Source organism: Labeo rohita, unplaced genomic scaffold (genome assembly GCF_022985175.1).
Source record: "Labeo rohita strain BAU-BD-2019 unplaced genomic scaffold, IGBB_LRoh.1.0 scaffold_613, whole genome shotgun sequence".
Taxonomy (NCBI): Eukaryota; Metazoa; Chordata; class Actinopteri; order Cypriniformes; family Cyprinidae; genus Labeo; species Labeo rohita.
The window spans coordinates 16,585-30,319 of NW_026129539.1; the positions used below are offsets into that span (position 1 = coordinate 16,585).

General features: G+C 35.9%; 1 protein-coding gene across 1 annotated transcript; it reads right to left on the reverse strand.

Annotated features, from left to right (window-relative positions):
- Positions 1-4,091: 4,091 nt before the first annotated feature.
- LOC127161325 (transmembrane and immunoglobulin domain-containing protein 1-like) lies at positions 4,092-6,099 on the reverse strand. The gene is made up of 4 exons (XM_051104011.1): positions 5,847-6,099; positions 4,846-5,181; positions 4,406-4,696; positions 4,092-4,319 (listed from the first exon to the last, which is right to left on the reverse strand). Exons 1-4 carry the CDS (start codon positions 5,893-5,895, stop codon positions 4,177-4,179), a joined length of 819 nt encoding a protein of 272 aa, XP_050959968.1. The 5' UTR covers positions 5,896-6,099; the 3' UTR covers positions 4,092-4,176.
- Between the last annotated feature and the right edge of the window lie 7,636 nt (positions 6,100-13,735).

The window sequence follows — 13,735 nt, forward strand, 5'->3', positions numbered from 1 at the left end:
GACACATTTAGTTGTTAGCAGTTCTCTTTTAGCCATGTCGACACATTAACCATATAATTCATAAGTTTATTTGCAACTTGTATGGAGCTATTACCATGTAAATAGATTACAGTATCAAATGCATACATTTGTACATCCATGTCAGGACATGCAAAATGAAGATTTTTTATATATAAAGCAAAGAGCATTTTATCAGTAGGTTTAATTTTTGTTAATCATTTATATTTATTTGTGGATCATAAGCTATGTATTTGGAATTATTCTAAATTGAAATTACAATTCTACCCCCATAATGATGACTGCTATGTTCATTATTACATCCAACAACAGAACACATCCATTGCTTAGGAGATATGCTTGTCTACTCCTGCTGTGGGATTGAAACAATAGCGGACAGTTTACAGCTCACTCAGGGCATGTCTGTGCAGGGCCTGTGCAGAACTTCTCTGCCAAGAATCTCTGAATGGCTTGATCTGAGAAAGGATTTATGATTTAAAAAAATTAAAACACACTGGGTAAAGTGTTATTAGCATAAGATGGTTTTGTAAACACACTGCCAAGACACATTTTTAGTTCCCACAACATGTAAAAGTGAATGTTGCAGCCGGTGCCCCCTTTAATTTCACTACTTTATCATCCGTGTTATGTTTGTCTTATTCAGGTCGGAGCAGGTCCAGATCTTCACCATACCGCACAAGTTTGTATCTATACTTTGACACAATGAAGTTGGTGAGATTTGCTGCCTGCTTTGACTTTAAGGCTGCCATTGTCCAGCATAATGTTTGAAGGCCAGAATTAGTATTTCACAGTAAAGCTGTTTTGAAGTCAAACTGTGAACGTCATATAGGCACAAATGGAAAAAAAAAAACCAAACCACATGCTCTTGACACACACTGTTGACACCTCAGAGACAAAGTCATGAACAGACATCAGGCAAACAGCTCAAACCACATTTTGCAGAATGAATTGCAGAATGTCTCAAGTAGTTTACAGACTCAAAAATGAAAATTTACTCACCCTCATGTCATGCCAAACCCAAAGACTTTTATCATTGAAACTCACATTAAAATATTTTAATAATCTCTCCTTTTTTCTCTCCATTAAATGAACATTTTCACATTTTCAGAAAGTACATAAAGACATCACAGAAAAACTTCCATCCATTGTGCAATCCCCTAAAAGGATAAGGCTTATGCATAAAGATCTTTGTATCCTTCCTGTTTGGAACTGTCCCCAGTTTCTTACTTTGGACCCAAAGTTGGAATGCATGCTCATGGCTTGGGGCTTGATCCTAGATCACCAGCCCAGGGCTCAGGCCTGGGACTTATTGCTTTTTTTGATACATGTGGTAATTCTTACCAAACGCACAGTTGTATTTTGAACTGAAGACTGAAGGTTGATCATCGTATCTTTACAACAGGTGCATACACCACATGATCCTCCTCTTCAACTGTCTGTAAAGGAGTCACACAAGTTACATTATTTTAAATGTTAAAAATACATTCAGAAGATTAACTGAGATCCTGTGTAAAATAAGTAAGTGGTGCAGTCTTTTAACATACAGTCTGATCTGATATGTGTTTTTGCCGTAACAACAAAGATAAAAAGTTTAAATGATGCCGACATGGTGTTATACATACATACATCTGATATGAAGATGTTGTGTGATTGATCAGTGGCTATCAAAGACAAGCACACAAAATCTGACTCACTACTAAAATAATACAGAGACTATATGCAGAGATTAAAATCTTACCAATTCATGTGCATTTCTTTTGTTGAATGTTGCCTCGGCATAAGTTATTTCTCCATTACATATCTGAACTGTTTGAAGTAGAAGAATAAATAAATAAATACATACATACATAAACAAATAAAAATCTCAATCTCAAAGAGATCTGTTTCATCACAACCTCTATTCTAATATTAACCATTTGAAAAAAAAAAAAAAAACACCTTTTTTTTTTTTTTTTTTTTTTTAAAAAACCATATTACCCATATTGTTTGGGTAACTGAAAAGCTGCTTTTCTGGGGACCAAAAAAACTGACAGGGTAAAAGTTAAGGAGGATCTTATGCTTTAGGGTTTTAGGGTCCGTTTACAATAGTGTGTTTTCACTTTAACACAGTGTTTTAAAAATGAAAACGATCCTCGTCTACACTAGCATTTTCTCTGCATTTCAGAAACGATCTCTGTCTACACTATACACAACCGAAAACGCATGTCACATGACCATTCACACAGGTCCAACCATAGATATGTATAGGTAGATTCCTTATGGACGCGTCTACGTGCTTGGAGTGGTCAAATGATGCATCTACCTGCACAAATCTATAGGTACAACAATGAACATGATGCTGTTGTTTACACAGTCCTCAAGGATACGCAGATTGAAAGTGGGCAGCCATGGCATCATTTTCAAAAGTCTCCGTTTTGGTCTGTTTACACTGAAACACAACCCAAACTAAAATGGGGTCTGCAGCATTTTTTAAAAGTCTCCGTTTTCAAGGGTTGAAAACATCAGAGTAGCGTAAATGACAGGTGTAACCGTAGCAAAAGTTCTGCATTTTAAAACGAAAACGCACTAGTGTAAATGCAGCCTTGAGAAACAAAACATGATAAACGGAAGAACCACTGAAATAACACAGTTCTTAGGAGAAGGACACAGAGCTGGCAGATGACCTTCATTTCTTGAATCATTACACAGTGCTTTTAGGACAGTGGTGTCGAACTCAGTTCCTGGAGTGTAACAGCCCTGCACAGTTTAGATTCAACCCTAATTAAACACACCTGATTCAGCTGATTAAGTCATTGAGGCTTGTTTGACAACTACATGGTTTGTGTGTTAGAGCAAGGTTGGAACTAGGAGAGAGAAGCCATGATAATTTCTTATTGTTGAGGCCAGGCAATTCTGGGGATGTGTGGCTGAGGTGAAGCCAATGTAACAGAGGACTAGTGCCTGTATGCCTGACAACAGAGTTGGAGCCAGAAGGAAGGACAAGCCGAATCGAGCCAAAAGGGGTAAAAGGACAAGTCACAGAGGAAAGCATGGAAGTCCATAGCGGTGTTAGAGCAACAATTGACCACGGTGGAGTCGGAGGAACGAGGAGGCCTAGTGGAACTGGGAGTGGGGGGCCAAGGTATAGCCAGAGGGTCGACACACCTAGGCAGACAGTCCAAGGTGGATCCATACTGCTGAAAGGAGCCAGTAAATAAGGAGTTAAAGGCTGAAGGGCACAAGCAGATGCGGTGGCTAGAGAGAACTGTTCAATGTAAATAAAAAATTCAATGTAAATGTTTGGAGCAATGAAAATCAAACAATTCTAAACATTTCTTAAATCAAAACAATTGTTTTTTTTAAGGAGATATTCACACTGGGGTGCAAATAAAAAAAAAAAGGATTTTATTTATTTATTTATTTCAACCTGCGCGATAATTTTTTCCCCTGTTGCTTCATGATGAAACAGGCCGTCTGTTAGACCTGAGATTTAGATCACATGTCTGGAGCTGTTGTTGTTGCACATAAAGGCAATAGCGGTGACACCTTTACACAACAGGAAGTGCTTTTAAAAATGGCCTCTTTAACCAATATAGGGCACACAGAGGAAGTAATCGGGAGGCATGGTGTGTTGAATGATAAAAACAGGCATGGGGTCTTCTCACATTCCTCAATCTTTACAACAGAGCTCGAGTTCAGCACACTGAACTACACTTTAATAAAAAAAAAAAAAAAAAGGTGTTTAAAAGGTTCTTCACAGCGATGCCATAGAAGAACCATTTTTTGGTTCCACAAAGAACCATCTCTTTCTTATCTTTTTAGAATCTGAAGAACTTTTTGCCACAAAGAACTTTTTGTGAAACAGAAAGGTTCTTCAGATGTTAAAGGTTCTTTATGGAACCATTTAAACAAAAAAAGTTATTTTATGGCATCGTGAAGCACTTTTATTTTTAAGAGTGTAGCACAATAACAACTCAAGTAAAACTCAAATACAGAAGAAACTGCAAAATTTTAAACAGCATTTATGAATTTAATATTATAATGGTTTCACACATACATAAAGCAATATTTATGCATTATATTTAGAACAAAATTATTAACCCATCAGTTTCATTCTAGTGTTATCAATTGGTTAAACTGTTTAGAATTTTTCTTATAATACTTGTGGAAAAAAAGTAGCTAACACTTGCCGTCTTTAACAGTTTTTTTACATTTCCTGTAGATGCAGAAGACCCCGATTACAACAACAGTCAACAGAGATCCAGCAGCAACAAAGATCGGCACTTTTAGGGATGAGTCTTGTTGTAAAGGAGAGTTAGGTTCTGAAAGGTTAAAAATATGCTGGTCTGATCTACAACAAAATACAGAGATCAGGTCAATAAACAAACATATATCAACACTTTCATACCTGCACATGGGTGACAGAATTTGCTGATGTCCAGATGTCTGGTCTGGTTAGTAAATGAATTGTTGATCACACAGCTGTAGGTGTTTTTATCCTGATATTCCACCTCCAGAGGTAGAGAGAGACTGATGCTGAGATCAGACACACTGATGCTGGACAATAAACTGTTTCCTTTGTACCAGGAGAGATTCACATGACTCACATTCACCACTGAACACAACAATGAACAATTCTGCTGCGATGATGATGAACATTGAGAAGAGTTACTGATGATGACAGGAACAGGCAGATGAACTGAAGAAACATCAGTAAATAATAGGACAGATGATGGACAAATCTAAATCTTATAGTTCAGTATGTTGAGTAAGTGTGTCTATAATCACATGTAAATGGTTCATAAAATAAGAATATGAATGTTTGAAAAAAATGATGTGTCTACTCACCATAGACAGAAACATTGAATATTTTTGTTGACAGTTGCGCTGACCTTACTTGTAGTTTATAAACTCCAGCATGTTGAGTTGTGATGTTTGTGATGGTCAGAGATCCAGTTTGTTTGTCCAGTTTCAGTCTGTCTCTAAATCTCCCATCATTACCATCATACATGGATATTTTTTGTTTGTTTCTATTAGCTCTAGCTATCACATTGTCTTCAGATCTAAATGTCCACAATATGTTGTCATGTTCTTGCATCTCAGTAACATTAGTGTACAGTAACACCAAATCTCCCTCCACCACTGACACCGACTGTGTTTCAATTGTTTCTGCCCTAAATACACCTAAGAGACAAACAGGAACATATTAAAGCCTCTAATGGTTTCTAAAGCCTGACATTATGTGTAGATTTAATTTTGTTAGATTAACAGTAGCAGCAAAGACAAAAAAGCAAATTGAAAAGTAATTTACATGATTTTGATACTTCTTGATGTCTTTTAAACTTCCTTAAGTAATTACATAATTACATAATTTTTAAACAAATAACTTAAAAATTACATCATTACAGCTTGAAAGTAGAAACAGATATTTCTGTTAGATATTTTCAACATAATTATTTAAAAATAAAGGAAACACTGAGATCAATACATAAACAGGCTAACTGGATCTTACGTAAGATTTTTTTAGAAGTTTTATCCACTGAATTGACGATACAGACATACTTCAAAAATATATAACATTATTAAATACATTTTTTAAATGATATATTTAAAATAACAAAAGACATCTGGGATTTGAAAGTGTTACAGTTTGGCTTTCTGAGCAAGACAAATGTACAGTCACAATATGAGAATTTCCATTTAAAATTACAATTAAGACAGTGACCTGAATTCAAAGTAAGTAAAACTCATGATATTGATTAATCTGCGTACAGTACAGAGACAAAAAAATTACTTTATTGCCCTGAAACTGAAAGAAATTACTCTGTAAAAATGCTTTTATAACTTACCAATCAGACTCCAGCAGCATAAACAGAACAAAACAAAAACCAAAAACATTTTCTTAAATGATTCAGTGAAAAGTCCAATAAGACTGTCTGCTGAAAACTCTCAACATGTTAGTCTTGTGCGTGTGAATCCTCCCACCACACAGTTTAACGGTCTTGGTTCACAGTTCTCTGAATGTGTTATATAGTATATATTGTATGTATATGACTGTTCATATGAACTGTTCATAATGATGGAAAATATTCTTCATGTCTATCTTTTTTTCTCTTTTTTTTTCTTTAAAGCTGTTGTTCTCTGACTGTGTTAAATACATATTAGTAGTAGAATATTGTGTTAAATAAATTGAAGAGTTCAGATGCAAAAGCCTAAAATAAGCATTCTTATCAGGCTCCTATGAAAAGGTTTTCTATGTAAGTTCCGGCACTTACATCAAAAAGTATTTTAAGTACGTATAGTGTGTCAAAAGCATTTACTCAGTATCATTATCTCATTTTTGACCAAGGTGGCTTTTAACTGGTTTTGCATCTGAACTGTATGCAAATGTAACAAATGTAGTGTTATAAAAATGGTTGTATGTATTCAGTTTTTCAACTGTTGTGCAATGAAAATCCATAATACAGTGTCTGCATCTCATGTTACTAGTCTAACTAAAGTTGAGCTTCTGACGGAAACTGAAAGCTGCTGCGGTTGGTTTTCTGTTGTGTGGACAAGCAGCTTGAGAAAACTGGTATTTAGACCTTGTAGGTGAGGGGCTTCTTCCTGCTTTTATGCACAACTCAAATGCTTTGATCTGCAGAAACACTGAAGAGCAAAAAATTGTTGTTGACAGAGAGAGGGATAAAAGGGAAATAACAGAAACATGATCATATTTTCCTCATTTAATACACTTTACATTTTATTATAAATTAACTGAATACCGTAGATGGAAAATAAGAGCTGCTGGCAAAGTTTCACTAAGGGACTGTGTGAAATTTCCACCCACAGTGCCAAAAAAAAAATCTGTGGTGTCCAACCTTTCATTCTGCTGACTTATTGTTGTGTTTTATGTCATAACTATAAGACAATAAAGACCATCCATTTTGTGTGTCTCATGGCATAATTTTTGTGTCTGAAATATATGTATTTGTTTTTGTAGGCCTACACCAAAATACAACATCAGCAGCAACATGGAATGGTTTTCATTAAGGTTGTTGATAATGATTACCTTTCAGTCAGCTTCCTAGTTCAGTAGTCAGAGCACTGATTAGGGGGGGCAGCCATTTCAAGGGCTGTCTCAGTTGTAAAAAATCCTTCCAGTCCAAACTCTATCCTCATCTCAGTCCCTGTTACTTCAAACGCCATGTGTAGTCCATCTTGCAGCCTTCGCAAGCACTCAGTACATGGCACCTTGCAGGTGACTAAACCATCATTCTGTGGGATGAAGACAGTTGGTGTTGGTCTTCCATGTTCGCGAGAGTCGACAGACTTCCCTAAAGACCTATTCCTCAAAGTTGGACCCTGGATTTTCTCTGGTGCCCCAAAATGGCAAAACATTTTCTTGTCGCCTTGGAATTATAAGATTATAAATTATTCACATATTCTTATTCTGTGACAATTTATTTACATGTGTGAAATTTCTTTTGTAAGCTGTGTGCATTTTAGGCACTTTTTGGAAAACAAAAAGGGTTCTATCTACAGAAGTTTAAGGAACCCAAAAACTTTGGAGCTCAATATCTCAAAACTGCTCCGAATGCAGATAGAACCTTATAATTCCAATGTGTTGTTATGTTGTCATAGACTCTGATCAGGTACTGCACATGTCTATTGGCCTTAAAATTGGCCTTGAAATCAACCTAAAAATCTTCTAGTGTGCGGCCAGCCTAAGTTTACTAAGGGTGCTTAACAGTGCCAAATTCATGTAAATGGTGTATACATTTTCACAATATGCTTTCTCCCATTCATTGCATTGCAAGAATTCAATACATTTACTTATACATTCTGACAATGGTCTGAACTGCCTTGCTTCAAGCAGGATTCAAATTTTGGTTTCCGACATTGGAGATGGCTGCACCAACTAGGAGACTAAATATCACAGTGCCTGGCCTCCATTATAAATGCACAAAGTGTCATTCATAGCAGTGCTTAAAGAGACACCCAAAAGTAAAATTCTGTCATTAATTACTCATCCTCACATCGTTCCAAACCCACAATACCTTTGTTCATTCGAAACCTTTGAAACACAAATTAATGTTTTTGAAAAAATCTGAGAGCTTTCTGACACTGCATAGACAGCAAAGGTCTTACCTTGGTCAAGGTCCAAAAAGGTAGTAAGTACATTGTTAAAATAGTCCATGTGACATCAGTGGTTCAACCTTAATTTTCTGAAACTACAAGAATACCTTTTGTGTGTAAAGAAAGCAAAAATAACAATTTCTTCTCTTCTGTGTCACTCTGTGCCACTATTCACAATAGTACCACAACGCATACGTGTGCTGCTGATGCAGGAGACAACATTCTGATGCAAGAGACAACACCACATCACTGGGCCACAGAGGGTATACCATATTTTGAATAAAAATATGCAATAGCAATAAATTAATTTTCCAAGCCCTCTGAATGGGCTATTTTTAGCAGGGGACTATAAAATATGGAATGATCACCACTTGTGTCACCACTGTCCTGCAGAGTTTAGCTCCAACCCTAATCAAACACATCTGAAAAAAATACTCAAGAATTACTACATTTTTTTTTTTGTTTGTTTGTTTTTTCTTCAGGGTTTGAGCTGAACTCTGCAGGACATTGGCAGGACCACCATTGCTTATCCCTACCATAGAAGAAACATTTTTAGTTCCCACTTGTTCTTTGAAACCACACTAATGGGGAAGACTGCTGACTTGGCATAGTCCAGAAGACAATAATTGACACCCTCCACAAAGAGAGTAAGTCACAGAAGGTCATTACTGAAACGTGTGGCTGTTTACAGAGTGCTGTATCAAAGCATATTAAATGCAAAGTTGAATAGAAGAATGAAATTGGATAGAAAAAGGTGCACAAAGGTGCAACAGGGATGACCGCAAACTTGTGAAAACAGTCAAGCAAAGCTGATTCAAACACTTGGGAGAGCTTCACGGGAAGTAGAATGAAGCAAGAGTCAGCGCATCAAGAGTCACCATGCTCCGACATCTTCAGGAAAAGGGCTACAAAGCCACTTCTGAAACAGAAACAATGTCAGAAGCATCATACCTGGGCTAAGGAGAAAATGAACTGGACTGTTGCTGAGTGGTCCAAAGTCCTCTTTTCAGATCAAAGTAAATTTAGCATTTCATCTTGAAATCATGATCCCAGAGTCTGGAGAAAGACTGGAGAGGCACAGAATCCAAGCTGCTTGAAGTCCAGTGTGAAGTTTCTGAAGTCGGTCTACTGTGTTTTATGAAGTCCACAGTCAATGCAGCTGTCTACCAGGACATTTTGGAGCTCTTTATGCTTCCATCTGCTGACAAGCTTTATGGAGATGCTGATTTATTTTTCCAGCAGAACTTTAGCACCTGCCCACAGTGCAAAAACTACTTCCAAGTGATTTGCTGACCATGATATTACTATGCTTTACTGGCCAGTCAACATGCCTGACCTGAACCTCACTGAGAATCAATGGGATATTTTCAAGACAATGATGAGAAACAGTCAGTCCAACAAATTTACAGACGATCTGAAGGTTCAATAGTGCCTCAGCAGTGCTGATCGCTTACATGCCACACTTTAGAAATGTTTTACTTTACATGTATTGAATCTAGAATATATAAACATTTCAGTTTTTGAAATAAGTTACAAACAAAAAATGAACTTTTCCAGGATATTCTACCTGTAAATGTGTGGAAGCTGCTAAATCACACAGGGAAACAAGAAGCAAGAAAGGGCATATATTTTGCCAAACTTAAGTTAATACAGGCCTCAAAGCTAGGCATTGATAGTGTTTCCTTGGTTACCACTATACACAAAGGTGCGTTATGTTTAACACTGCTTATAATACATTATACAGATGCTAGATGAAAAGAAAACACCATGTAAACTTTTCTGAAAACAGACAGTTCCCCGCAGAGATACATTCATATAAACTCCTGCCCCCAATTCATTATTTAACAAAGGAGTTCCTTCCAATATCTCATGCATCATGAACATTGAGATTGATCTGTCTGTTACAGTATTTTCTCCTCTTTATGTCCATCTTCAGAGTTTCTGGCCTCTGTTAAAGGCCTTTTACAGACTAAATACTAATAATGGTAATAATGGTAACCAATAAATAATGGTAAATATCCATCTGATCTGCCTCTTTTGTCACTTCTTTCTTTCTTCTATTTTTATCCCAACATAGTGAATTACTTCCATTTCGTTTTTTTTCACCAAGCCCATGTACGAGTTTCATTCGGTTCAATGGCATTGTTTACATTCAGTACTGCCCTAATGGGCAACTTCCAAATTGATGATGTAACATGAAAACTCTCTATAGGCCAGGGATCCTCAAATCTGGTTTGTGGGATCCACTTTTCTACCTCTAACCCTAATCAAACACATCTGAGCATCCTAATCAATGTCTTCAGGATAAAAGCCACTAGAAGGCAAGCGTGCAATATTAAAGCGTAACGACTAAAGCTAACGCTTCCTAACAGCTAAGCTTTAAAGCTTAACGTCTGGTTGTATGTGGGAAAGGAGACCAGAAGCCGTTTTGTTGTTGTTGTTTGTTTGTTTTGAATGGATGTCAATAAAGGAGAGGCTTCATTAGCTTTTCTAATGAGTTTAAAAATTTATTCTAAACTTACTAAACTAAATTTAAGACACTTATTAAACTTACTTCTTTTTTTTTTTTTTTTTTTTTTCTTGGGCACCAGAGGGCTTCGGCCTTTTTCACGTAGTGGTAATTTATTAATGAACATTTATCACTATCTTTCAGGTACCTTCTATCAGGTAACTGATGTATATGGAAGTGTGGCTGTGTGGGGGAAGACTGATCATGCTTCATCCGGGGTGAGTCAGGAGAGTATAATGTTTTAAATTAACTGGTAATAAAAAAAAAAAAAAAATAAAAACAAAAATTTCACGCATTTTGGCATCTTTATGCAGCTGTACTAGAACAGGGGTGCCCAACGCTGTTCCTGGAGATCTACCCTGCAGAGTTTAGTTCCAACCCTGATCAAACACACCTGTCTGTAATTATCAAGTGCTCCTTCAGATCCTAATTAGTTGGTTCAGGTGTGTTCGATCAGGGTTGGAGCTGAACTCTGCAGGAAGGTAGATCTCCAGGAACAGGGTTGAGCACCCCTGTACTAGAAAATATGCACTATTTTTTTGTTAATTTGTAAAGTACAAAAATGAAACCTGATTCAAATGCATAGAATAACTAATTTTACATCCTGGCATTTATGTGTTGTTGACTTCTCACACACATTATTGCAGATGGGGATTCAAAAGATAACTTTTATTATTATCATTATTATTATTATTATTACTATTATCATTATTCCTTTACAGAGCTCAATTTAGTTGAAAAAACTGTTGCTCAATTCATTTTGACAACTTATATAATGTTAAACATTGACTGTTACATTTCATTGTTCATTGATTATATCAAATTTAGTGAAGGTTGTCGGCATGTCTCATCCATGAGTAGGCCCATATAGTGAGCCATTTTAGTAAAATACCTGGAGGTAATAAAAAATAATACAAAAAAAAAAAAACTCAGTCTTACTTGATCTAATTCATAACTATATCAGTTAAGTACAAATTAATTGTATTCAGTTATGTTTTAGTCAAATACATTTTTATATTGGAACAATGAAGATTTCTGTGTCACCGCACACAGGTTGCTGGCCCCTTCTTGGCACCCCTGTGAAAACATCCTGGCTCTGCCACTGCCAAAGATACCAAAGTGATTAATATCAGGTCATTTCAGAGTATCTGTATTGCTCAAAAAAAAAAAAAAAAACCCTGAAAATTGCCATTTCTAATTCAGAATAGGCAATCTGGGTGATTCAAGTAGATCCGATGAGTTAAAAACACTTTGTACTTCATATTTCAAAACAAAACAATGCTGAACTTTGACAATAAATGATTTTTAAATACTATAATAGGGATTTTATAATGTCTAAAATATAAATTCATTAGCAAAACAAATTCCAGAATGTAAATGGTAAATGAGACAATAAACGATCTTCTGCTGCCATCTAGTGTTCATAGTGGTAATTATAACATTCATTTTAGTAGTTTTTTTTTATATATATATATATATTGTTTTGTTTTGTTTTTTACCAGGTGAAGTCTTGCCACATAGAATGGCAAATTTTCCATGAATTATTGCTCTCATTTTATATAAAATTTTGAAAAAAAAAAAAATAATAAATAATAAAATACGGATAACTTTGAGGCATATTAAAAATAAAATATCTAACTAAAAATTGAGCAATATTACATTTAAAATAAAAATGAATACAAATGTGTTCTGCTGTCTGTCATTAGGAGTTAAAGGGGAGGTAATGCGACACGACATTTCTTTCTTTCTTTCTTTCTTTCTTTCTTTCTTTCTTTTTTTTTTTTACTTTTTTCCCTATGGTATTGAAAATGGGAAAAGGGGGTTTCTTCTGGGGGTTTACTCTGAGTTTGTATCCTTCCATGCACAAGCTTTTTTTTTTGCGGAATTTAGTGTTAGGGACTGCTAGAATACAGGGGGCCGCCAACACTGATCTTGCATACGTAACCCCTCTCCGAGCGGGTCTCGAATCTGGGTTTCCGGCATTGGAGGCGGGCGCACTAACAAGGAGGCTAAAGACCGCAGTCGCTAGTGCGCCTTTTGAGATCAGGGGAATGATGTGTACCTGCACAGCACCTACCCGCTGGCCTCCGTTACACCTACCTCTCGACAAACATGCAGTTGCGCCCCTGCATCCCAGTAGGTAGCGGAATGCAGCTAAAGCTGGCTTGCCAACCGCCATTACAGTTCAAAGAAGAAGAACTCGAATGAATGAAATTGAAAGTAAATCCGATTTTTAAATGTACTATCTTTACTTTGTAAAAAAAACATGGTAAGACATTTTTTGTTACAATCTCTGCTGTAAAAACAAAGCTGTACACGTCCTCAGCCCTGATGGGCATTATTGCACCATACAGTCAGTAAATGAAGCCTGTTAAAAACTGAATCATTACATCAATTGCACTCAAAAAAATAATTCATTGGATGAACTCAATTTAATTAAGGGCAGGATTTCCATCCAATAAATATGTGTAACCCCAACTCATAAAAATTAAATTCATGCAATGAAATGTAATTGAGTTGGGCCAACTCAATTTGATCAAATATAGTTTAAATTAAATTGATACATTTATGAAGTGATTATTTTATGCTCAAACTAAAACATTTAACTGGAAAACAAATAATTAGGCAGAAATCCTTCTGCACTCAAAAAATTATACATTTGATGTACTTAATTTTAGGCATTAACCAACTTGTTAGGCATTAGCCACAAGATGGCTTTCCATGGCATGCCCAAAGTAGTTGTTTATTTTATTATTAAAACAACTTTAACTCACGTTAGCAGGTCCTCAAAACAAGCTCATGCTCTACACTTCACCACAATGGTAACCCCCAAAAACATTAACTCTCCAGAAACTGTTTTAAATACAAACATTAAAGAACATTAAACATTAACAAGTCTCCCAATTGTATCATCTTAATTAAAAAATGCATAAAATAACATTTTATTTCAACATTTACTCTCTTTGTACAAAGCATGCAAAGCATGATGGGAAGGGGCCTATTTAATTGAAACATGTTCTTTCAAAATAAAAATATTGAGTTGTACCAAAACACAACTGTTTCAAGTCAGTTTAACACAATGCAATTGTATAAATGGGAAACCTAACACAA

Excerpts from the sequence above, each read along its gene's own strand:
- LOC127161325 (XM_051104011.1), bottom strand. The coding sequence starts at position 5,895 with ATGTTTTTGGTTTTTGTTTTGTTCTGTTTATGCTGCTGGAGTCTGATT. Across the intron at positions 5,182-5,846 it reads ATGCTGCTGGAGTCTGATTG|GTGTATTTAGGGCAGAAACA; the intron begins GTAAGTTATAAA and ends TTTGTCTCTTAG. Across the intron at positions 4,697-4,845 it reads ATTCAATGTTTCTGTCTATG|TTCATCTGCCTGTTCCTGTC; the intron begins GTGAGTAGACAC and ends ATGTTTCTTCAG.